At 33.5% G+C, this 27,292-nt stretch overlaps 1 protein-coding gene across 1 annotated transcript in view; it reads left to right on the top strand.

Annotated features, from left to right (window-relative positions):
* LOC142358762 (receptor-type tyrosine-protein phosphatase N2-like) overlaps positions 1–27,292 on the top strand; it is a 111,328-nt gene that overhangs the window by 49,294 nt on the left and 34,742 nt on the right. Inside the window, exons 11-15 of the mRNA XM_075410337.1 lie at positions 3,990–4,073; positions 4,142–4,218; positions 4,294–4,361; positions 21,760–21,993; positions 23,855–24,000. Of these exons, the coding sequence (XP_075266452.1) occupies positions 3,990–4,073; positions 4,142–4,218; positions 4,294–4,361; positions 21,760–21,993; positions 23,855–24,000 (609 nt within the window). The remainder of the gene's footprint in view (positions 1–3,989; positions 4,074–4,141; positions 4,219–4,293; positions 4,362–21,759; positions 21,994–23,854; positions 24,001–27,292) is intronic.

Raw genomic sequence — 27,292 nt, 5'->3', positions numbered from 1 at the left:
TCGCGGATATTCTTTGTTGTTAGGTTTACCCCTTTGATGTTTTTCATCAAATAGATATTTAAAATTATCGTTAACATTATCATTATCATTATCATTAACATTATCATGATCGTTAACATTATCATTATCATTAACATTATTAGCAAAGCTACTTCGTAGATCATTATCATTAACATTATCATTAACATTATCATAAATTTTATCAGTAACATTAACATTATATCATTAACATTATCATTATCCTTATCATTATCCTTATTGTTATCATTAACATTATCATTAACATTAACATTATCATTATCTTTATCATTAACATTATCATTATCATTAACATTACATTTATCATTAACATTACAACTTAAACAAAAACACTCATTATATATTCCTGGATATTTACATTGATTAATTAGAATATTCAAAGCATTGTTAATTCTAAATCCTCTATCAATAAGATAGATCATATATAAACAATAAGCCCCACAATAAGATTCATCATATTGTATTCTTTCATTACAGCCTAGATCAACATATTCTTCTAAAAATAATGGTGGGGTCTCAACACCAAAACTATCAGAGTAGTACACAGGACCACCTTCTGTTCTTATAACTAAAACCCAATGTGTACCATCAGTTGGGTGTAGATTGACAATAATGTTGAAGTTAGGTTCACTTGTGTTATCTAGAGTCTGATCTCTCATTACTATTTTAATTGGTGTTAGACTTATATCTTTTCCTATATCTTTTATTCTGATATCACTCATAGCATTATTATCAATATCAAATTTATTATTGAATTCCTCAAAAGTTACGATAAGCATTTTTAATAGGTATAAAAATGGAGACAGGTAGCGCAGGTATAATTTTTATTTTCTTAATTGGAATTTGTTATATAATATATGATTCATTACCAAGTAACTACACAAAACTAGAAGAAAGCTCTGGTGGATTTATGAATAGGAGTCTAGTTAGATTTGAATATGAAAAGTCACCATTACATACTATTGTTTATGGTGGAACTGGTACTGGCAAAACATATTTTTATTAGACAATACTTAAAGTAAAACTTAGATCCGCGAAGCGGTTACACCGATCAAAACCAAAATCAAGACCCAGATCAAGCTTAAAATATAATCATTGTATGTAAAGATGATAGAGATTGGATAGATCCTGAGACTGGTGAGTTTTATATTGGATTTAATACATGCGATATAGATATGATCACATCAAAAAATATGTCTAAATTCAAAGATAGTGTAATAGTACTTGATGATATGGGTGATAATTTAAATAAGGATATATAGCTTATTTTTTCACAGAAGGAAGACATTATAATTTTCAAATGATTGTAATGTGTCATAAACCAGCTCAAATAATTAATACAGCAAGATTGAGTTAAGATACTATTTATTTAACAACTTATAATGGAGCTGATCTATTTAAAAATTTTAATGAAATATATAAATGTGAACATAACTTCAATAAAATACTTAGTGAGTTAAATAGTAACTATTATAATTGTACGGATGGAATGTCAGATGAACTTCGTTATGGTATGATTAACTATAATAGGAAAGAGAATACTTTTTTTATTATTGTTAAGAATAGAACTATGATATATGACTCGAGAGTTGGTTTCCTAGAAAAGCTCTTTTTTTAAAAGATAAATTAGAAAGTGAAGATAAAAATAAACTTATAGCATATATGAAACCACTCATGATAAATGATACAGATAGAAATACTATTAATCATAATTATCAGTTCTATTTTAATAAACTTCTTACATTAAAAGGTATTAAAATACAGAATGATGTTTTAACACAAGAAATGGTTAAAGCTGATGGTTTTAGGTTGGCTCCAACTATTTTAGGAATTATTGGTCCATGTTTTATGATATATAATTAAGTGAGTCCTGATACAACAGTAAAAACTGCTGGTCATGTGGCAACGAGTGCAAGTAATATTTTGAATAGAGCGAGTACAGTGGTTAATGGGACTTCGTCCATTAGTGGAACTGCTTGGGGAACCAAGGGCGGAGCGGAGCCCCTTCGCAGATGTTTCACAATTTTGGATACGAGGAAGAAAAGCAGAGAAACCAGTTTATCGAAAAGATACCAGAAGAATATATAGATGAAGAGATGGGAACTTTAAATAGAAAGGGACATAAATATTTAAACAAACTATATGTAAAAAATGAAGAATTTAGAGAAGAAATTGTAAATTTTGTTAGAGATAAAAAAAGCATTAGACCTTGAAGTGATTTTAGATGGAAGATATAAAACTGATACACTCAATAAGACGGGAAAGAAATATTTAACACTGTGTCGCGTCTAAAGATAATACTAAAGATGTTATTGAAATCTTGGCTAAATATGTTGGGTGTAATTGAAATTTGGCCAATTATAAATGGTTATAAAATGTTAAGAGTGTAGTCATAAATGTGGACTCCCTTTTTTTATTTAGCTGTTCATTATTCATTATATCATTCAGATAAAAATAGTAAATGTGCATGTGGTGATAAAACATTAAGTGGTATTTGTATGAAAACTGACTGTTCTTTTAAAGATGAATCTGGATATAACTCTAGCTCTAGTATTAACTCTAACTCTAGCTCTAACTCTAACTCTAGCTCTAACTATAACTCTAGTATTAGCTCTAACTCTAAAGCTGGCATTAGCTCTAACTCCAACTCTAACTTTAACACCAAAATCTTAACTAGAAGTTGTAATAAATGTAATTCTGTAAAACCACTAACTGATTTTGATGAAAGTAAGTATACATGTAGAAATTGTACTTCAGCTAAAGTTAATTGTCTATATTGTCCTTTTGTTGTGAGATATGATGGGATAAGAGCTCGTGTAAAGAAACAACATCCAGATGTCGAATTAACTAGAGGATTTAGTAGAAATTTAACTGAAAGATCAGCGGAGCTTGTTCCCGGATCAGTGGAACTGTTTCACAGATCTGTTATTGGCCAAACTGGGGAAAGTTGTTCGTGTAAATACTATAATTTTGTATTATTTCTTATTATTAACGGAATAAATATAGAAAAAGTAAAGGAGAATATAAATTTTTTGAAGAGTATAGATAATTTAAAATAAAGAAATATAGAAAAGTAAAATAAAAATTTATTAAAAAATTTAGATAATTTTAAAAGTTATTTGAAAAAGAGGGAAATTACTCTTTAAGCGCGATAAATAGTGATTTTGTAATGGGGCATCACTCCGATAGGGGCGATTTCGCTCTTAAAGAGTGATTCGCTCTTAAAAGAAGGATTTCGCTCTCATTTTGAAATTTGCTTTACTTTTTAAATAAATTATTAAATTTTGCTATAAAATTTGTTGTCTCAAAAATCATTGTCATCTCAAAAGGGGATGAACAGGTAAAGCCCGAAGGGCATCAAGTGGCTGAGCAGCACTCGTTAAGCGTTACTGGTCTGTAAGAATGTGATTCACAGAAATTGTTGGAGACAAAAAATCATTGTGAAGGGCGGTTCTTAAAAGCTTGACTATCCACGCCACCCCCCCCCCCACTCCCTCGGCTACCCACCTCCTCCTGGTGATTTCGAGCAAGCTTCAGCTGGCTACTACCACAGAACCTCTCGCCGGTTGTGAAAGCAATTCGCCCGATGTTTCTTCAGTAAAAATTGATTTCTTTCCCCGGCTTAAGGAACGATGTGTCCCTTCGAAGAAAAGTTCCACATCAGCAGTTTTTTATCTTTGTAATTATTTGCTCTCATGATGTTTGTAACAATTGTATTTGTCCTGCTGTCTTTTTGTGGTTTTCTGCTTGACCGATTTTTCTTCTGAGGCTTTCAACTTTTCGTCCTCTGGTTACACTGGTAAGCCCGGACAGCATCAAGTGCCTGAGCAGCTATCTTAGAGGCTTAGGTCTTAATAGTCTCTCAGTATGCGGTTTAGTGCCATAAATTTATGATGTGAAGGAGCGGTTTTTAACGCCCCCACCCCAAAGTTAGTCGGCTATGTTTTTAGGATTACGTACGATCAAGGCAACCAGTTGATCTTGGAAATTATGAACGTGACAGGGTTGGATCTGGAAACTTCAAATTACATCAGGTAATTAGATCGATTTTAGTACTAAATTTGTAATTGGACGGTTTTAAAATGTATCCGCCTGTATTTAGTTTCGACGGTTTGAAGGTGACTTTTTACGTGGAACCTGAGCTGTATCGCAACGCTTCTGAAGTGGCGAAGATCATCAGTAAGCTGTTAAAGACAGAATCAAATCTATGGGCAGAGGCAAGGAATGACCTTGATAGATTTTTTTGTGCTTTAGTGAAAAAGAAAGATGTGATTGAGAAAGATCTGGGAATCAAAATCCAGTCAACGGGAATTGGAAGAGAGGTAATATATCCGAATTATATGAAGAAAGATTAAAATAATTCTAACGATAAAATGATTCTGAACATGAAAGATTTTGGTTGGATGGAGCCAAGCACGCTCTGCATTGAGCATTTTTATGATCTCATCATAACTGTTTACACTCAGGTAATGGCAACCGTGAGAAAAGTGCTTCTATAGAGTTCATTCAATTTGACGAGTGAGAAGAGAAAATTCGGAAGTGGACGCTTAATGTGGAAATATTTTTGAGCTTGTGGCATTGGGTGTTTTACGCAAGTTCATTCCGTTTCAAGTGTTTTTATAGCTGTAAGCTGAACCCACATTGCGGTGATCTTGGTTTCTTTCACTATTCAAAGACTTTGAACTATATTGGGAAGCATGTATTCGACTCAAAGAGGAGTATTGGTTGAGCGTTTTTGATCGGTAATTTTGTTGGGAGTGTATTTGAACCAGGAGGTGGACCAGAGTGGTTTTCTCGTCATGCCTCTTTTTAAGAGAAAGAGAGCGAGATAAGTAGATGAGAAAAATTTTTTAAAAAAAAGCCATTGGACTCTTTTTTAGGGGATTTTGTAGTCTTCAGTTTCTTATAGCATGAGTTTTGTTGTTGAAGTTAGTTGATCCAGCAATTTCTGTTGTCATTTGATTGGAGTGCTGAGTCATATTAATTGTGGCTCGTTTTGTTAAAGAAAATTGAGTTATTTTGAGAAAATTTTAGCCATGTCTTTTCTGATTTCTGATTTTGTGCTTGTGACTCTACTTCTGGATCAATCCTTGATTTATATCGTTTCTTTTGCTTGTGCTACTATGAGGTGACAATTGAAGGCTACAAAGAGGACTTTTCTTTGATGTAAATGATTATTTTATTTAATTGCTCTCGAACAAAAGCTTGAAGCATTTATTGCCAGCGTCTGTCTTTGTACAGTTTTTGATTGATGCTTTGGAGTTGGATTCTTATTTGTAGCTGAGTTGTTTGTACTGAGTGACATAAAATCAAGATTTGAGGCTGCCAAATTGAAGATCCGGTTTGGATCCGCAGTGGGGTATTTTTTGTTAGCCAATGAAACAATTCTATGCTGCGCCCCCTCTAAATAAATTGCCCCCGTCGGTCCTTCGAGAGCAATTCATCCGACGTCGGTCGGTCTTTGTTTCTGCTTATTTTTTATTGTTGCCCAAATTGTCTCTGGTCGGTATTGAGTTGCTGAGTGACCAAGCAAATTGCGTAAGAGGTTTCTCTCAGAAAAAGATTGGAACTTTGAGAGAACGTTTTTAACCATTTAGATTGAATTTAAAGGAAGAATAATAGTTTTTCACTTTGCACTTCATTTACTTTGCTTTCCTCAGTTTTCTCTATATAAGCTGTTTTTTTTTTCGCTTTGCTGCCAATTGTCGGTAGTTTAGTTATCGAAAACTAAGAACATCAAGATTTATTCTTTGCAATTGTTTGGAAGTCAAAACCTGTACAAAACCTGTCAGATGTTTTTGTCGGAGGAATTTTTTAATTTTCAATTTCCACTCTCATTGTCTTTTATGAGTATGATCGAGCAGGAGGTTTGCATTTTCTGGAGTTGTTTCCTGAATTCTTCCGGCTATGTTTTTAAAAGTTTGTTCATATTTAAATGATTTTTGTAATCGATTGAATTGGTGATTTGGCCACGCCGAAACATAACGTAGAACGATATCGGAGTGATTCTGCAGTGAGAAATGTTTATTTATGTAGAATGAGGGACCTTAAAAGTGTGAACAGAATTGGATCATTTATTCTATCATGTTTCCTGATTGAGTAAATGCTGTTCAAGGTCATTTCTATGGTTTGAGGTTTTTGGGTTTCTCAATGACATTAGTTTTAAATAATAGCAGCCCTCATTTTCTCAGCAGGCTACTATTGTGTCGGATAATAATTTGTTTTGCTGTATCTCATTTTGCCGCTGCTTTGACCTTTTGCACGAAATCGTTCTGACTTTTCTAGGCTAGTTCCATTCTACCAACCTTCTCTTCCCAAGTGCTTTAAAGCTGCAGTTGCTCCACAAAGCAGTCTATAAATGAACAGAATCAGTATCAAAAAAACTAAATCAAAATTAGAAACGCTATAAACCCGCAAAGCCCAATTTTGTATGCCCACTACTTGAACTTCAGTTTTTTTAGTTACCACTTTGTTTTTTTAGCACTTTGTTTTTTTAGAAGTCTTAGTTACCACCTCTAATGCGTATCGGCATTGATACTAGCCCCTGTGTCATAATTTTGAGAAGCAGAATTATGTGTAAGAATTAAATGGAATCAAAACAGTTCGCACTTTGAGAGTGTTTTCGTACATCAATCAATTTTTCCTTTTCTGTTCTTTTATTCCTAATAGTGGTTATTGGAATCAATGTAGGCTATTTTTCGGCGATCTGCCGGTTTTATTCATAATTCAACTTTTATCCTGTTTTTTTTGACAGCTTTGATAACGATAGCTCAGTGGTTCTATTATTGGCCTTCTCGTTTAACTTCAATTGAAGGCTAAAAGGTAACTGACGTAGCTTTAATATGATAAGGTAATTGATGAGGTCTTTTTAATTGAAGGCAACTGAATGTCACTCTGATTTAAAGTTATTTGAGGGCAGCTAATACAAATAACACAACAATTTCTGCCTAATAAAAGTATGCCAACTCGTCTAGTAGGAGACTAAAATTTCTGTATTCCGTCCCATTCTGTTTTTATCGTCTTTTTGAAACTGCAGGTCTACAAAGGTATTGCTGTGATTTTCTATTTTTCTGCCAGTTGTTTCTCTTTCGACCTCCGAAGCATTTTTGTTTCTTTTCGCCTCAAACCTCAACTGAGCAAAAAGTTTCCGAGAAATTATTTTCGAGAAATTGGCTTATTGTTACCTTTATTTTGGTTTTAAATGTAATAATGAATATTACCACAAGGTTGTTATCGCCACCGAGAAGTTATCAAACTCAGTGGTGTTATGATAACTTTGAGGGCGATAACAACCGTATGGTAATTTTTTAAATCAACACCTGTTGAGATCATGTATTTTTTTTTAGACTACAAGTTAATCTAACTGTTTCCATCATTTAGACTACGAGTTTATCAACACTCTTTTATCGCCACTGTTTAGTTAGTAACAGTGGCAATAAAAGAGTGTGATAAACTCGTAGTCTAATGCTGATGTGTTTTTCCAGTGTCGATCAGGCATTAAAATTTATTACACTGGCAGTTTAAGTACTATTATCGCATCAGGTGTTGATTAAAAGTATTTTCAGCTGCTCAAATTCTGCTCTGTATCTGCGGCAACCTTATCTACCTGTTGTCGGTCTATTTTGCAGCTATTTCGACACTATTTCAGCAGGCTGTATTGTACGTTTTCAAAATAATTTGTACGTAATGGTTTTAATTATATTGAAGTGACTGACTTTTTTAAAAATTATGGTATTGATTGTTTGTTTACCGGTTAATTGCGTTTGAACGAAACTTGAAGCAAATATTGTGAACGTATTTTATGCACAAATTTTGCCGGAGAGGTTTCATTTTAGAGTGTCTTTTACGCCCTTTGACTTTTTGCATTTTGTGATCTAATTTTCTTTCGCAATCAGAACTTCTATTAGCTGAATGCAATTGGTGGCAGGCAGTTCTAGTGCACGAAAATGGGTGTCATTTTGTTTTACTTCTGAATGATGCTATATGATAACCTCTAATGACGTCCGGCTTAGTCAAGTTTTTTCTCCCCGTTTCCCCACCTTCTCCAGGGTACATACCCCCATCGACTGAGGCAGGTTGCAATAGATTAGAGCTCCCACTAGCTGCTCGAGGGCAATTCATCCGACGTTAGTCGGTAACTGTTACTCTTAGTCTCATGATAGGTACCGTTGTGCTTTTTAATGAGTTATTATAGCTGAGAAGCTGTAAGCTGAGCGAAGCTATATTGCGGTGCTCTTGGTTTTTTACGACTCGAAGAGGAGTATTGGTTTTCTTAAGGTTTTTTTTTTTTACCGGAAGTACTATTCGTTCAGGCGATGTATTGACCTAAAAGCAAAAGTGAGCAAAATTGCCTTGTGAACTAATTTTTTCTGAGCGAGAGAAGTTTTTTGATCATGCGCTGCGTTTAGTGAATGACTTTTTGACTTTGAAAAGTAGTTTTTGACTGAATGGCACATATAGATATCCGTTTTTAGCCGTTTTTTCGTCTAAGTGACCCAGTTTTTTTTGCTTTTAATTTGGTTTTTTGTGGTAATGATTTTTATTCGATGCTGTATTGAATTGTAAACCTCGGAAATTAATACCACAGTTTTTTGGAGAGCCTGAAAATGCGTTTGAAGTTCAAAATTGGCACATATTTCTTGATTTTTTAGTTAGTTTTTGACTTTTTTTTCTAGTAATTTCTTCAATTTTGGATCTTTCAGCTGTGTTTTTGTCAAAAATCAGTTAACGTAGCAACTTTCCTTTGACAATTCATATACTCAACGCCTCTTTCTTCCTGGATGTAATTTTGTGTTTATAAAATTGTACATTTGCTAATCCGATTTTGGTAGTTTTTTCCCAATGTTTCTGTTTTTTTTTGTAATTTGAATTTAATTACTAGAAATAGTCTTTTTGTGCAACATAGGAGACTTCAATAAAAATCTGTTTTTGGCATTCATTTTTTTGGCTTTAAGTTTTTGAAAAACAGTTACTTTTTTTCATAAATGCAGTCTCAAAAATTTATTGAACATTTTATTCTGCAAAATGTTTTAATATTATGTTTGTTTGAATTCTGCTTTTTCTTTTTTTTGTGTTTTGTTCAGGGGATGGATCTTTGTCTCGTTGTCTTTTCAACGTCTCGAACGCTGAACAATGAAATGTATTCGCTTTTCTTGATTTTTTGTAACAAACAATAACTTTTCTAACTTTCAAAAATCAAGAATTAGTCTTTTTGTTACGGTTTTCCTTACATTGTGCCATATTTATCACATTCTTGTTTGTATCTTTCTGGCTTTGTCCTAGCACTTTCATTCATATTCGTTATATTGATTTTTTCAGTTTTTAAAATTTGAATCATTTCAGCTTTTTCTTAGATTTTTCTCATTTCTTTGGTTTGCAAATGTTTTCATTCAACTTAAGCCAGTACTGAGAGTTTGCTAGAAAACCTTTTCCAAATTTTCCACTTATTACTATTTATTGCATTTTTCTTTGAGCCTTGATATTACTTTAAAACGATTTTTGGCCTTTGATTATTATTCTTTTGCTTGTCTTTTCTATGATTAATTTAATTTTTGATTCAGTAAGAAATCATGTTTTCTAGAATATATACATAAAGGAAGAAGTATATGTTGTTTTTGTCTTAATTGCAGTGATTAGAGATCTAATTGTGGTGGTTTTTTGATTTTTAAATTTGACCATTCTTTTTGAAAAATTCAGCCTAGTTTCTAAGATTGTTTTCTGCCGTTTACTTTCGCGATGTTTTTGATAAAAGAATCATGAATTATTTGAGGACAATTGATAGCACTGTCAGCTTTTTCAGCCGGTCCGTAGTTTGACCATCCTCATTATTTTGGACTTTTTTAACGTTACCAAACGTTTTCACTAATATTAAATTTTGTTGCATTTTGTCTCTCGTGGTGACAGTGGGTTAAATTTCACCAATTGTGAAATCAGACCTGAGGAGGTAATGAGTTAATGATTTAACATAAAAGGTTATGGTTTCAGCTGCAATTAGGGTTTTCTGTGAACTTTTGATGCTTCTAGTTGCTTCCGGAATTCTTCCGGCTATGTTTTTTGTTTCGTCGTCTGACGCTTTTTTCGTTTTACATTTGTTCACACAGCAAAGCTGCAAAAGTCAAATTTTCTGAATGACTTCTTCCTCTCACTAACGGCATTTGCGCGCGTGAAGTTATTTCTCACTCGCTTTAGCAAAAGTTATTAGGTTATTTGCGTGATTAAATTTTGATCATGCGTGACTTACCTCACTCAATAAAATGACTTTTGCACTTTAAAACTTTTTAATTTGAATTTGTTTAGGGTCAAAGGAACTCATTTGTGCAGTAAAGGTCCCTAATAAGAGGCTTCTGCGGAATGAATTTTAACAAGCTTCATTAAGTTATCGCTGAATAATGTTTTTTACCTAGTTTTTTGAGCGGCGTCGATTTTTTTTCAGTTTAAATCTGAATCTGTTTCTATCTTTATTATACGGCACGCAGGTCTATTCTTTCGCAGCTATTCCGGCAACCTGCCGGCTAAGTTAGTTAATCTGTTTTAAGATTTAATCATGTAGCCACTTTTATCTGTTGCCCACCCTTGTTGTTCGTTTGGTTATTTGTCCTTTGAACGCTCTTTTAATAGGTCTTTTGAGCTTCCTGTTGACGCATATTTAATTCTGTTCTACAATTTTGTTTTTTCTCTTTTGTTATAACTTCGAGAACTCTTTTTCAAACAAGATGATGGTGAATTCTGAAGTTTTTATTCTTCTGCTCCACAATGTTTTTTTACTCTTGCATTTTGTGATCGAAATGGCTCTCTCATTTAGATTTGTAAGCTGCGGAACTCTATTGGCGATAGTTTATTACAAAATCAAATGAAAAGCGTACCGAAATTGGTTTCATTTTTACTTTATTGTTGCGACCCCACTTGTGGGGGAAGGAACTATATACTCAAATGGGTTTTTTTTGTTCAGTCAAATTTGGCCGATCGATATATTCATCGTAGAGAAATGTGAGTGGTATCATTAAAAAGCTCGTCCAACCGAGATTTTTTTGAATTTCGTATTTTTCGAGGAGTTATCGAGGATTGAAGTTTGGTGTGATTTGACGTGATATTTGGTATGATTTTGTTGTTCACTTTTAGTGTAATTTTTCTTCAAATTATGATCTTTTTTTTTAAAAAAAAATTTTCATTCAAAATACATTTCACGCCAAAAAAGAATCAATTTCGTTTTCCTAATACACGAAAAGTGATTAAAAGACTAGTTCTTGTCTCATAGGGAAGTCTACTATAAGAAAAAATTTGAGAGCTGTTTTTTAGAAAACTTTATATTTATTAGGTCACCTAGAGACTGGTCACTTTTCATATCGGTATTTGGTTAATGACAAACCTGATTAACAGTAAAATGTCGCCTAATGAACAAAAACACATGTTCAAGGAATTGCACATATTTTTTATGGCTTCGACTCTGAGCTTTTGTAATTTTTAATGAAATTTTGATTTTTTGATCTTGAGGTTTTACTGAATTTTTGGAGCTCTATGGCAATAAATCGTTGACTAAAATAGCAATGGGTTTTGTAATGAGCATTAGTGAAGCTATTCAGTGCATTGATTGGACAGCTAATGGCTGTTAAGACTTTATACATAATTTTTCGAAAATTTTTTTTAAAGACTAACCGATCATAAACTTATTTCTGTAAACTTTAAGTCAGCCTCAGTACTGAAAGGATCCCCTTCCTTTCTACTACAACCAGAACTAATCTATTTAGCGGTATCATCTTCTAACAATTGCTTTTATGACTTCGATGCCACAAGATTTCAAAATTTTTGGTTATTTTTGTATTTTTGAATCCTTTTGGAATTTTATCTCATTATCCTTATTTGGTTGGTTTAGGGAAGACGTTCAATGGATCATAGATAAATTTTCAGAGAAAAGCTTATGGTTTATATGGCTTCGACACTTTCTTCTCGCACTTTTCTACTGATTTTTTGGTTTTTGCCTGTATTTGTTGTTGTTTTCATAGTCATGAGAGTTATTGTGATATCTTATTGATTATCGAGAAATATCTTTGTCCTTCAATCGAGTCTTGAATAAGCGTTTTTATTGACTTCTGTTGAAAGCTGTCTGTTAAGACTCTGAAAATAATCTTTCAACAAATTTTTTGAACATTAACCATTTTTAAACTTATTTTCATGATTTGTAAGAAATTCTTAGTATTGACCAGAACCCCTTCCTTTCTTTCTACTGCAATCTAATTTTTTTTGGTTGCCGTTTTTTTCCAACTCCTGGTTTCATGGATTCGATGCAAAAGATTCAAAAAGAATTTTAATTTTCAAATTTTTGGATTTTTTTGTATTTTTGGTTCCTGTTGAAATCTTATCACATTATCCTTATATTGGTAGCTCACATTGGTTTTGAGAAGACGTTTAGTAGAGCATAGATAAAATTTTCGGACAAAAGGATATGGTTTAAATGGCTGCGACACTTTCTTCTCGCACTTTTCTACTGATTTTTTGGTTTTCGCCTGTATTTGTTGTTTTCTTAGTCAATGACTTATTGTAATGTCTTATCGTATCGATGACTTGTCAATGACAAACATCCTTGTCGTCCCATCGAGGCGTAACTTTTATGCTCCCATCGAACGCTTTAATTGCCTTTCGCTGAAAGCAATTGAGTTTAATGGCGTTGATACTAACGGTTTTCTCAAAAAATTTCGTGGTTTTAAAGTATTTGTTGATATTTATTGATATTTTGAAGTCATTTTGAAAAAGGAATTTCATGCTATTAAAAATTATTGGATGATAGAAAGGTCATTACCGAAAAGTTATTTTTTAATGGCTTCGACACTTCTCTCGCTCAATTTTTTAAAATGAGCGGTTTTTGCCTATTTTTTTTAAATCTTTAGGCAGGCGTAAAATGCTGACTGGTCTCAAACGCTTGTAATTGAGTATTCAAAGATTGATGTTACCCGAGGCAGTCATTTTATAGCGAAAAGTTTATGATATTAAACATTTTCAATGATTTTTTAAGCTTTTCAGTTTTTGTTGTTTTTTTCGTCAACTTGTAGCTTATTCTCATCATTCAGAGGTCTAATTCAATTTTTTGTATTCGAAAGATTCAAATGTCCCGTGATATCATGTCTTAACTGATGTTTCGTTTGTGAAAAATATGTGTTTAAACAAAAGTTTTAGTAGTGTACTTGTTTCTTTTTCTCTGCTTGTAGCACATTCGCGTAATAACAGATCCCAATGATTTTCAAATGTGGCCCAAATGCACTTATTTAATCCTTCAGTATAATTTTAGTCGCATTAGTATGATTGAAAATGGAAAGAAGAATACATATTACTCAGAAAATAGCTAATTATTTTAATGGCTTCAATAATTTGTGTTTTTGCAAATCGTTTAATTTTTTGAGTTTTTCCACTCCTGTAGTCCGTTCCTATGGCTTAATCTAACCAACGCCACGTCCTATTGGTTTCATAATGAATGTTTTGTAGGTTTATCGAGAAATATTTTGTTAAAAGCTTCCGTTTTTTAAGACTTTAGAAATTATTTGGTTTAATAAAAAGTTGATCGATTTTTCAATTTCGCCTTTTTATTTCCTTTTGTCGACTTTTTACCTAGTCTTTTTGAGGACATTTGCCATCTGCTGTATAGTATGGTCAATTTAAATTTGCGCAGTTAAGGTTTTGTACGATTGCACTTTGGCGTTGTTACTAGGTGCGTTCAAATTTAGTTACTTAGTTTTTGCCGTGAAATTTTTGTTTTTGCTTCTTTTGTTGTATGTTTTTTTTCGTAGTTTTTCAATGAAAGATCTCGTCAGCGCTGTGATGAGGCATGTCATTATGTAATTCATCAAGTAATTAGTTTTTTAAACGTGTTTTTAAACTCAAACATCTATTTTTTTATCTCTTCATTTGGTTGACAATTAAGTCAAAAGTGTAGATGAGCTCGGGTCGGAACATCATTTGCGAGCGCACATTAACGAGCATCCTTGTTTCTTATTAGTCGCCTATTTAAACTCTAATGGCTCCACTTGAAGCCCATTATTTCTGCCTGGTTATTAGTACCCTAAACACCTCCCAGGCTTAATTAGCCTACAATATTACTATTATTTGCAGTTTTTGGTTGTGATGACTTTGAAACCATTAGTTTTTCTAGAAAAAGTTTTTAAATCTTTCGCTTGAAAATAATTTTGTTGGTTTATATACCTCGAATGGCTTGATTGTGAAATAAGTTTTTGTTTTGGCGTTTTTCGTTCAATTCTTTGACTGGTAAATCAGGAATTTGGGAGGAGTTTTGATCTGGTTTTAACATTTGTTTACATGTCTTTGTTTTAAACGAGACGCGATTTGCATGCCTATCTTATGATTTGGCTTTTCACGGTATTAGCTTTTACTTCGTAGGCTCATCTTTGTGGCATAATGTATGTGATCTAATTAAAACTGCACATCAATTTAAAACAGTGTTTGACACTTGTGAAAAGTGCAATTGGCATGTTCTTTTTAATAGCTCTTGAACGAAATTCATAGCAATTATTGCAAACGTGTGTGTCTTTTTATGCAACATTTTCGCTTGACAATTGTGACTTTTCGTGTGACTTTTACGCCCTTGACTTTTTGCGTTTCGCGTAATCTAAAATTCTCTCTCAATCACAGTTTCAAGCAGCTGACCTCAATTGGCGGCAATTTAGTACTCAAAGTCAAATGAAAAGTGCGACGAAACTGGTGCCATTTTCACTTTAAATCTTAATAGTGGTATATGTTAACCTCCAATGTGGTTATTTGAAGCCCACTATTGAACTTCTTAGTCCCATTTAGGCTCCCCCTCCCTCCCTCCCCCCGACTGAATCAGGCTGCAATTGATTAGAGCTCCCACTAGTCGTTCGAGAGCAATTCTTCCGACGTTTGGTCGGTTATGTTTTTGTTTCAATCACAACGGACGTCAATGCTGTTTGTTTTCGGCAATGCAATCTGCTGGTTATCGTTTTAAATTTTGGAGCAAATTGTTTTTTTTTTCAACTACGAGCGTATCGGCGTCTTTTAGGCTTTTCTTAAACTTTTTCTGAAAATTCTTAAACGTTTATGAAAATTTTCAAGAGTTAGTATGGTATAGTCTTGCAGTTTGTATATGTGTTAATATGTGATAGCGATAGCTGAATGCGATAGCTCAATTGAAATAATTTCTATGTCAATCATATTTCTTAAATTTCGATAGCTGAATGCGATAGCTCAATTGAAATAATTTCTATGTCAATCATATTTCTTAAGTTTCGGGCTCTTGTTATTCTGATTTTGTGAGTAGTGTAATTTTGGCTTTCGTCAACGACCTCCACCTGATTGTTTTGTTTGTTGCTGTTTTCAAGCTGGTTTCGGTTGCTCAGAAGCTACAGCTGTTTTTTCTGTTTCTTTTGTGCGTTAAACACGAAGGCAATCTTCCTCTGCTACTTGTTTTGAGTTTGTGTTCTATTTTTCTGCTCTGTTATGGTCAAATTTTTTGCAGTAAATTTTTGCCCTCTGAGATTTTTGTGACCTCACTACTTTGTACCAATAAGCTAGAGTAGCGTTTTTTTTTTTCGTTCGAAAGTGTATGTTAAACTGACATTGATCGCAGTTCCTAGAGGCCTTCAAGTTAGAGTTTCTGTTCATATCTTCGAGGTATAGAAATGGGTAATTGTTCCAACCACCCTTGTTGGGGGGACTATACTCAACTGGGTTTTTTGTTCAGACAATTTTGGCCGATCGATATATTCATCGTAGAGAAATGTGAGTGGTATCATTAAAGAGCTTGTCCAGCGTAGAGCTCGAAATTAAAAAGATTTTCTTGGATTTCGTTTTCGAGGAATTATCGAGGTTTGAGTTTTTGTGTGAACACGGGATATTTCGCATGAATTTTGTTCACTTTTAATGTAATATCTCTTCAAATTAAGATTTTTTCTTTAAAAATATTAATTCAAAATTGCATTCCACGCCACAAAATGAATCAGTTTTGTGTTTCTAAAAGACGAAAGGCGATAAAAAAGACTAGTTCTGGTCTCTTAGGAAATTTTACTATAAAAAATTCGAATTCTATTTGAGATCTCTTTTGTAGAAAACTTTTCATACTTTTTTTGTTTTTTTTTACAGCTGCGAAGCTGTAAGCTGAGCGGAGCTATAATGCGATGCTCTTGGTTTTTTGTTTCGGCGTCTCACTCTTTTTTTCGTTTTACATTTCTTCACACAGCAAAGCTGAAAATTTTGTGAATGACTTCTTCCTCTCACTAACGGTGTTTGCGCGTAACGTCATTTCTCATTCTCTCTCTAACAAAGGATTTAAGATTATTTGCGTGATTAGATTTTTATCATACGTGACTTACCTCACTCAATAATATAGTTTAATTTGAATTAGTTCATAGTCAAGGGAATTCATATGTGCAGTCAAGTCCCCTAATTGAACATTTATCCCGGAGTGAACTTTAACAAGCGTTTTATATTGTCCTTGAAAGTTTTCATATTATTTTTTGAGCGGTGTCAGTTTTTTTTCTCAATTTAGATCTGTATCTGTATCTCTATACGGCACGCAAGCCTGTTCTATCGCAGCGATTCCGGCTATGCTATTCACCTAGTGACTAGTCACTTCTCATATCGAGGTTCTGTTTTTGACAAACCTCATTTACAGTCAAATAAAGCCCAATGAACAATTCGTTTTTTTTTGCGGTTCAACTGAGTTTTCGTAATTTTAAACGAAATTTTGATTTTCTTTTCGAGGTTTAACAATTCATGGAGTCCTATAGCATAGACTTGTTGATAAAAGCGCAATAGGTGTCGTAATAAGCTTTAAGTGAACCTATCTAGAGCTTAGAGTGGACAGCTAATGGCTATTAAGCCTTAAAAAATAATTTTTCGAAAGGTTTTTTTTTGACATTAACCGATCATAGTTTTTTCGTTAACTCTAAGTCAGTCTTACTAAGGACAGGACTTCCTTCCGTTCTACTGCAACCAAATTTGATATAGCTAGTGGTTCTAACTATTGGTTTTATGACTTCAATGCGACAGGATTTCAAAAGGTTTTAAAATTTCTGGATTATTTTCTATTATTGATTCCTTTTGAAATCTTATCACAGTATCCTAATACTGATAGCTCGCGTTGGCTTTGAGAAGACGTTCAATGGATCATAGATAAAGTTTCAGAGAAGATCTTATGGTTTAAATGGCTTCGACACTTCTAGCAATTTTCTACAGGAATTGTTAAATTTTGCATATATTTTTGTTTTTTCTTAGCCAATGACTTGTTGTAATATCTCATTGATGATTTATGAATGACAAACATACTTGTTGCCCATCGTGGCACAATTTAGCAGATTTATTGGTTTCAGGTTAGAGCTATTGAATTAAATGGCGTTGATACTACGCGTTTTCACAGAAATTTCGTGGTTTTAATGTAATTGTTCTTATTTATTGATGTTTTGAAGTCATATTGTAAAAAAGATCCCATTGCTGTTAAACAATTAATTGAAAATAGAAAAGTTTTTATTGAAAAGTTTATTTTTTATTGGCTGCGACATTATTCTCGCTTGATTTTTGGCGTTTTCATGTTTTATTCTTCAATAGACGTAAAATGCTGACCGGTCTCATAAGCTTGTAATTGAAGATTGATTGAATGATGCTACCCGAAGCACTCAGTTTACAGCGAATAGCCTTAAAATTTATGATGATATAGATTTTCAAAGAATTTTTTAACTTTTCAGTTTTGTTCTTTTCGTCAACTTTTAACTTATTCTCATCATTGAGAGGTCCCATTCAATTCCTTGTATCTAAAAAAATTAGCATGTCTACTGATATTAAGTTGTAACTAGCTGAATTAGTTCAAACAAAAATTGAAATTAAAAACAATATTTAGATAATAGCTAATGATTTTAATTGCTTCAATAATTTTTCTCATTGTTTTTTTCTTAGTTTTTCTGCATTTTTAGTCTGCTCCTATGGCTTAAGTCTAATCAAAGACAGGTCCTATTGTTTTCATAATGACACTTTGGTAATTTTATCAAGAATTATTCCGTTAAAAGCTAATAAGTTTTCAAGACTTTCGAAATTATTTGGTTTAAAAAATTTTGATTGTTTTTGCCTCATTATTTCTTCTTTTTGTCCACTTGTTACCTAGTCTCGTTAAGGAAAATTTCAATCTGCTGTATAGTTAGGAAAATTAAATTTGTGTAATTAAGGTTTTATCTGACTGCTTTTTGACGTTGTTATTAGGTGCTTTTAAAATTAGATTTTGTTTTTTTGCCGTGAAATTTTTGTTTTTGCTTGTTTTATCTTTTTAATGGCAGATCTGGTGAGCTCTGTTATGAGGCATGGCTTTATGTACTTCAATTAGTAGTTAGGTTTTGTAAGGTTTTTTAAAACTCAAACATCTATTTTGTTATCTCTTCATTTGGTTGACAATTAAGTAAAAAAAGTAGACGAGTTTGGGTCAGAACATCAAATGCGAACGCACATTAACGAGGATACGTGTTCCAACCTAAATACAAAAATGTAGTGAAGCTTGCAATTTTAATTTTTTCGATAATCATTATTCTGTTTTTAGGGATTAACGAAACTTCTTTTGACTTCTCAGATAAGTCGATGGGTTGATTGATTGTCGCAGCACAATACTGGTTTTGAAGATAGTGACTTGACTTTTCAGCTGCATTAAGATCTTTTGCCAATTATTTTGTTTTTATCAGTTTTCGTCTAAATTCAGTTCTGGGCTGTGTTCCATGACTTGTGTTGCTTTTAAGGATCGTTTGGCCTTTTCATTTTTCAGTTGAATGAAATTGAAAGTCGTGACATTAAGTCATGCAGCTCATTAGAGCAAATGCAAAATAATATTAGTAGTAATTTTTAATAGCTTTGAGTTATGAAACTAGACTAAGTAGAACCATATTATCTACCTAAAACTGCTCGACAGGAGAACTTTAGTATGTAAAAAATGGCTAGTATGTTACATCCCAATGGTTATGCGAGCCGATCATGGCTTTTTTGCAGCATTCGGTCCGCTTTTTAAGGAGTGTGAACAGATAAACTGAACATTGCGTCTTGAGTTACAGCTATTTCGGACTCGATTAAGACCGAAAGTTTTGAAAAATGCAATACTGCAGAATAAAAAACATTTGTTTCGCTCAAATTTTCTTATAGCTGCAAGGCGGTAAGCTGAGCGGAGCTATATTGCGGTGCTCTTGGCTGTTTACGATTGGAAGTTTTCTAACGGTTTTTTTTACAGGAACTAGCTTTATTCATGCGGAATTTTGACTGAAAAGCAATAGTGAGAAAAGTTCTTATGGTGATCAAATTTTTTGCTGAGCAAGAGAAGTTTTTTGAGCATGCGCTGCGGTCAGTGAAAGACTTTTTGACTTTGAAAAATGTTTTTGAGAGAATGGCGCTTATATATATCCGTTTTTAGCCGTTTTTTTGTCATTTGACGCAATTTATGTAATTTTGTTTTTGTAGAAAGTTATTGATCGATACCGCATTAATGTGCAGCTTTCTGAAATTGCTACCACAAAGTTTCGTAGAGCCTAGTGATGCGTTTCATGTGTAAAATGGGCAAAAACCTATTTTTTAGTTTTTTTCATGATTTTAGATCTTTGAGGGGTTTTGGCTGTGAAAAATCAGTGCATAAGGCAACTTACGTTTGACATTTCATGTATTGAACACCTGTTTTTACCATGAGGCCTTTTTTGTTTTGATAAAATTGGACACATAATAATGTGGTTTTGGTGGTTTTCGTTCAGTTTTTAGTTTGTTTTTGGTTTTAATTAATAGATTTTCTGTGTACAGCCAGGGGTTTAATTTTGTGTTATTAGAAATTGATGTTTAATGAAGTTAAAAGCTTAAAATTCATTGAAAATTGTTCCTTTATTACAATTTCACCAATATTTTGACAACTTCTTGCAAAGTTTCAAATTTTCGAATCTCTGGAATCGTTTTTTAGTTTTTTGTTTTACAGAAAAATGTTTTACATGTTATGTTTTCCAGCCATGGTTGCTAAATAAATAATGTACATATTTTTATATTTTTTAAACTTGATTTATAAATTTCAGAATTTACAAAATAGTGTGTTCGTTTGTTTGTTTTACAATGTGTTCGTTTGGTTCACATTTTTGTAATTGTCATTTTAGCATTCTCCTACTATCTATAATTTTTGTTTTTTCTTGAGTTTTTGATTTTGATTATCAATTTTGAGAAAGTTCTTTTCGGGCTTTCTCCTTTTAGACCGTATGTGTCATTAAAATGACAGTCCGAATCTTACCTAAAAAGTCTAGTTGTCTATTTAAGGATTGGCGGTCGATCTGTGTGTTTTTTATTTCCTTAGTTTCAATTCATGGAAGGCCACAAGCGTCTTTCGAGGCAATATTCCGGCAAACTGCCGGCTGTTTTTAATTATTAAACACTTCATTGATTTTAGCCTTTTTTAGATTTTGTTTATATGTGAGCGAGCAAAGAAGCTGGAAGTTCAGGGAGTGAACAAGCTTGAAAAAATTGTTTTCGTTGTAAAATTCGAAGAGCGGAGAAAAGAGTGGTTATTTTGTTTCTACCTTCTTTTGAAACAGATCGAGAATTGTAGGTGTGACAAAAGTTTTGATGAGCCAGTGAGTTTTTTGTTCACGTGCTTTCTTTTGATGCTTGTTTTTCGGTTTCATATAGTCTATCAGGTTATTGTAGACTAAAGTCATAATATTCAGCCTCTTTTGATATATCTCTCAGGTCTTTTTGTGCTCCATAACTGAAATTTAACGCTAATTTGAATGTTTTTCAACGTTTTTGGTAATTTTTGTCAGTTTTTGGCCCATTATTGTAGCGCATTTGATACAATTTATTGGCAACAAAACACAAGACTTTTGCTTGTTGGCATTGTTCACTACTAAGGATACAAGTCTATGTTTGCACCGTTTTGTCTTTCGAATTTAAATTGGACAAAATTAAATTTGATACAATTCTTTTTGTTTCTTTGATTTCTCCTTTCAACATGATTTTTCCGGAAATAGAGCTCTTTATGAGATCCTTGGGGCTTGTTTGGCTTATATTTTGTGTTTAGATTACATGTTTGCGTTGCTTAAAACAACATGTTTTGTTTGTAGGTTTGTATGTGTGCTTGTACTATATGAAAAATGAAATGAGTTTTCGTAATTTGTTTAATTTAGCTAATTTTCTTTATTCTTTTGACTTCAGGATGTTGTTTTCTCTGCTGTCATGCTTCTTTGAGAAAATATTAGCTATTTGAGAAGCCAGTGCTTTTGGGGAATACGACTTCGAGTTGTTTCCGGAATTCTTCGGGCTTCTATTTTTAAACTTATTTTTAAACTTATTTTTAAACTTAAGTTTAATTTGAGTAATAAATTAAGGTCAAAGGAACTCATAAGTGTAATAAAGGTCCCTAATAAAAAGACTTCTGCGGAATGAGTTTTAACAAGTTTTATTAATTTATTATCAATCACATTGTTTTTTGAGCGACGTAGTTTTGTTTTTAACTTAGATCTGTATCTTTTTCTTTTTCTATTAAACGGCAATCTGCCGGCTATGTTTTTAATTCCTCTGCTGCTGACCAATTTTATTTATCTATTCGTTTTTATCGATAAGTTAGCAACAAGTGTTCAAAATTAGTAGCTTGTTATTTATTGTAGCGAGTCCTATTCCCTACAAGTTCTTAGCCTAAAGCAAGTGGTGGAATGGTAACTTTTTTTATGTTCGCGAAGTAACTTGCGTATAGAAGTGCTATTTCTGCAGGACAACGAGCGAATCATGTTCACTTCAACTCTGGCGGAGGAGAAGAATGAGTTGGCCCTGGTGTGCGTGGCTCTTCTAGGGTGCATTGTGGGTTTACTTTGTGGGGTTATGGGCATCGTGGCGCTCAAGAACAACAAGCGTAAGAAAGGCAAGGCGGCCAAGCTGAATGCTGCACTGAGCGGAGAAAATGTTGGTGCAGTAGGCGACAACAAATTCACATCTGCTGACTATCAAGTAATTGATTTTTATATTGACATGTGGTCTGGTGGTGTACGGTTGAAAATTTGTTGCCAGAAAGTGGTTATTACTGGTCTTGGTATACTTTTTTCAACTCGAAGAGCTACGGTGATTGATGTTTCTTAAACCATTTTATTTTGTCTCCCGCTCATCCTTTGTTCCACATATCACTTCAATTAGTACTACAAATCCAAATCAAACATATGGAAAAACATCACCAGCAAAAAAAAATCTTACGGTACCACTGCAGAAAAATTAATTGAAGTTTAATATATTTGGTAATTCGAATAATCAGAAACAACAATTGGAACGCAGAAATTAAAAAAGTATGCCGTAAATGTTCAAGACAGAGTTAACACTAAAAGTTAGTGCATTGGAATTTCTATATAACTGTCTCTTGTTAATAAACCGAGGAAAGAATGCTTTGGAGAACATTTACAACTTTACAAAAAATACAGCAGGACTGGTGTGTCAAAAAATAATCTCGACTTGGCCCTTACGACAGAACTTGATCCTTACGGCTTTTTTGAAATATTCAAAATCTCAGTATATCGCATGTTTTATCTTTTCTAAGACCCGTGGGGGAAAAAATCTACAATTGTTTTTGGAGACAATTCTTTTAGATTAGATTCAATAGTCAATGTGCCTTTAGTCTCCGCGAAACGGTAATTGAATCGTAGAATCGATAACGTTAAATTCGTCTAAATTTATGCACAGTTGTCGTCAGATGTCGGCATCTCTCGAAGCAAATTTTTATGATCTTTCCAATCAAGGCGAAGGTGGACATGCAAGGACTTCGTTTGAAATGACAAAAATTAAATTAAAAACAGAAGCTGAAACAGGTCTGAAATTAAAACCAAAGTATTTATTTTATGCTGTTTCAGTGTATATCTTTGTTTAAATGCTCTCACAGGAAGTTTGTAACAATTACATTAGTCCTGCTAGTCTTTATGAAATTTTTTGTACTGCCAACTTTTCTGTTCGTTTTTTGTCTGGTCATTGGACTTTTCGCAAAAAAAACTGGATAAACAGGTGAAGGATGGCATTGTTGCTGAGTAGTTCTCTTATCGCTTACGCGTTACTAATCTCTAAGTATACCATTCACCAGAACTGTTGGCAAATTCTTTGTGTGAAGGATGGTTCGTACAGTTAGGCTACCATCTCTTCACCCCTTACTCTCCCTCTTCAACGCCCCCCCCCCACACACACACACACACACACTTACAGAGAGACACAAACTCAGTCCCCTCTACCACCTCCCCCACTTAGATCCCACCCTTACGCAGCTCTCACTCCCGCCCTTCCCCCGCACCTCATTCCAAGCTAGGCTCCCTAAGTCGCACCTCTTACAAGCCAACTGCTCGCCGGTCGTTTGAGTGCCGTTCGCCCGAGGTTAGTCGGTTGTTTTTTGTTGATGCAGACAGGTGATATTTTCTACATCACCTGTCTGCATCATTTGTCATTATTTGGTTGTTAAATTTTCCGATGAAAAAATTACTGACAAAAAGTCATACAGAGAAGAGTAAGCTAAATGCTGGCTGAAACTAGCGCCACATCTCCCGATTCAGTTGCGTGATTTGTTTTCTGATTTTTGATGTGTCCTCTGATGGAAGTATGTAGAGGACGCTTTAAACCACTTCAAGGTGAATGAACACGCCTATCAAGTATGTGATTTTTTGAATATGGCGTTGCGAGTGAAATGAATCAATCAATTTCAAGTACGATTTATAGTTTTTGTAAATTAGAAAGGAAAGGTCATCGAGGCAGTTAAATATCCTGCTTTGATTATGCTACGGGAATGTGGGATGTGTAAATATATTTTTCTGTAGTTGTGGAGGTAAAACACCTTTGTTATTAGGAGTTGTGCCGGGAGCACAAGGCAGTAACGAAGAAGACCTCGAATGAAATGAACAAAGGTGCTGCCACAGGAGCCAATGGGGCTGGGAAAGATCGAGGTGAAAGTGTTTCGAGTGAACAGTCGGACAGGGCTAGTGTCAGTTCGTGGTCAGTACATTTAGGCTATAAATGTTTTGAATTTCTCTCAAAAGCTATTCATTATTAATAGCCGCCTCATCTTCTCAGCCGGCTATTATAGCGCTCCTATTTTTTTTTACTATTCAAAGAATTTGAATTGTATTGGGGCGCTGTCTTTTTTTTACGACTCGAAGAGGAGTATTGGAGAAGTCCTTTTTTTTTAATCAATTTTATTGGAGTGATTTTTGAAACGGGAAATGAAACGCGTGAAAAAATTTGGAGTGCTTTTGGTGCTGAACAAAAGTGAAGAGCGGAGCGAAAAGAGAGTGGTTTTTGTTCATACCGCTGTTTTTGAGAGAGCGAGAAATTGATGCGTGAAAAAATTTTCTCTAAGCGAGCAAAATTTTTTTGTTCACGTGCGGCATTTTAAAGCAGTTTTTTCTCATTTATTATGGTTAAGGGGTTTGGTTATGATTTTGTTTTGATATTACGCTGGTTTTGGTAGTGGTTTGAAGGTTTCTGGCAATTCACTTGAATTTAATGATAATTCGGAGGTTTTTAATGTATTTAGCTGATTTTCGGGCTATTTTTTGCGTTTTTTTGACGATTATTTTGTTTTACTGGCTCAAATGGGTATTGGATAAATCCCTTCTACTTGAGCAGTTTTATGATAACAATTGGTTACAGTTTTGTGGGTAAGAATCATTTTTTTGTTGAGAAATATGACCAAAAAATGGCGAAAATTGGAACTATTTTTCTTAATTTTTTTGCAGTTTTTCGTATTTTTTTTCTGTTTTTAGCTAAATTTCTATGCCTATTATGACTTGCCTTTTGTTTTGCGAGCATCTGTATAACCTATTGGCTGAAGTGAATTTTTCTTTGGATTTATATAATTTTGAAATATTAAAAAATTTAGTAAATTTTTCCAGTTTTTCAGTGAAAGTTGTTTTTAAGAGCTTTTTTTCATAATTTTAGCCTAGTGTTTTTTCAAAATCCACATAGGTGGTTTTTGTAAGTACTAGTTGTTTGTATGAAGGTATTTTGGCAGAGATAGTTTTTTCGGGATCTCAATTTATAACAAAATTTGATCAGATTTTTTATCATATTTTAACAGATTTGATTGTATTGTTTTTACTTTTTTGTTTCATGACTTTGTTTCAAGACAATCATAAATTAGTAAAGGTACGTTTTGTTTGATGAGTAGTTGGATGGCGTTTAAATGGATTTTCACTTCGAGTCGTTTCCGGAATTCTTCCGGCTATGTTTTTTTTTTAAGATCTGTTCACACATTTTCATGATTTTTGAAGTCAAATTGGAGTAGTGATTTTGGTCTCGCCGAAATAGGAAATGGAGCGAAAAAGCGAGTGGTTTTGCGGCGTGAATTTTTTTCGCTCTAATTTTAAAGTAGAGTGCGAAAATGGTGTTTGAACAAAAATTCGGTTTCTCGGTAGTGGTTTTTTGTTCACATGCGGCAATTTCACTCTGATTTTTACTGTTTTTTTCGATTTTTTGGATCGGATTTTTTTCTAAACGGTTTTCCCAATCCATTCACAGCTCACTCTAGGCCTAGTTTTTTGTTTTAATTAAATTTTCAGTTCTTGCTAGTGGTTTTTTTGTTCATATGCGGCATTTTGACATTGATTTTTTGTTCTTTTTTCTTATTTTTTGATCTGATTTTTTTAAAAATGGTTTTCTCAATTCACTCATAGTCCATTCTAGGTCTAGTTTTTCTGTTTAGTCAATGAAAATTCTTTGAATTCTACGTCAGGACTTGTCCTGCTATGTTTTTTTACTTCGTCGAATAAAAAATTTTTTCGCTTTACCTCATTTTGCCGCTTTTTCATTATTTTGCGTGATATCTTTTTGACTTCTCTAGACTAGTTTCTCTCTTCTCTCATTCTGCTAAAATTGATTTTGAACATCAGTTGCTCAGCAAAGCAATTCAAAATGAACAGAGTCAGTATAAAAAATTGAAGTCAGAAGTAGAAACGGGATAAACCCATAAAGCCCAATTTTAGATGCCCGCTATTTGAACGTCATTCCTATAAGTCTTAGTTACCATCTCTAATGCTTATTGGTATTGATAGTAGCCCCTGTAGCCTCTCTCTAAGAAACAGAAGTACGTTATCTTCAACTACGAAATGCCATCAAAATAAATCGGACTTAAAAAATGTTTTTGTACAAAAATCTTTTTTTTTTTTCAATATCTTCTATTCTTTCAATCCCAATCATGCTTATTGGAATCAACGGCGGCTATTTTCCGGCAATCTGCCGGGTATATTTGATTTAATAGCTGTTCCTTATCTCGAAGAAATGCACTTTTTTGCTTTAAAGTTTTATTTGGTTATGGTTACATTTCGCCATATTTTTCAATTGGAATGGATTTAGCTGTGCAAAGGCACAGACGACGCGTTAGCTTGCTTGTTTTCTGATATATTAGATTGTAAAACGTTTGAGTTGTATTATTTTTGAACGATTTGTTAAGTATAGTATAGATTGTGCTCCCAAAATAACTTTGGGTTGTCGTGAATTGTTCCTTCAATAGTTCTCATTATATCAGTTGCTCTAGCCTAATTGAAAGCAAACAAGTGGTGTCTTCTGAGGGGCTGTATAATTAAGCATTCAATGTGAAAACTACCACAATATTGCCTTGTTTTTTCTTTGAGGCACGTGACTGACTTTGCAGTGTGCAATTAAAAAAGTTGCAAATACGTTAACGATTATTTGTTCAAGGCAAATATTTATGCTTTAGCAAAAAGGAAAGCTTGGCTAATATTCATTTCACCATTTTTGACTGTCAATTTTGTGCAAATGAAGCCAAAAGATGGCGGTGACTTATCGAACGGAAATTGTCCAATAGATACTCAAATAGTTGGCTGCCGTGGACCTTGTTTAATTGCTGTTCAGTCGTTTTTGATAATCGATTTCCGCCTTTCTTACCATCTCTCCTCGCTTTACCAGGGAAATGATACAGAACTGCAGTGCTTGTTACATTAATTTCCTCAACTTGTAAGTTCTTTTGTTTCTAATGAGAGGGCTTTTATGGGTAACGTAACCACGCTTGATTAATCTACCTTAACCTCATTGTCTTAATAATTGAGCTATAAATTTTAGATTTTGTTTCGGTTTTTTTGCTAGTATTGCTGCAATTAATATTGATTTTAAAATCTCATGTTTTCGTAAAGCGATTAATGGGAAGCAGTATTAATCGAAGTGCCTCAATTTTCAGTTAGAAAAATTGACGTTAATTTTGGGGGTTCTGATTGCAAATGGAATTGTTTCCCGGACATCATTGGTTATGAACGTCTCGACAATATTAATG

The sequence above is a fragment of the Convolutriloba macropyga genome, chromosome 2 (genome assembly GCF_964194025.1).
Source record: "Convolutriloba macropyga chromosome 2, txConMacr16.3, whole genome shotgun sequence".
In the NCBI taxonomy this organism is placed as follows: Eukaryota; Metazoa; Xenacoelomorpha; order Acoela; family Convolutidae; genus Convolutriloba; species Convolutriloba macropyga.
This window is presented reverse-complemented; position numbering and strand designations above follow the sequence as displayed.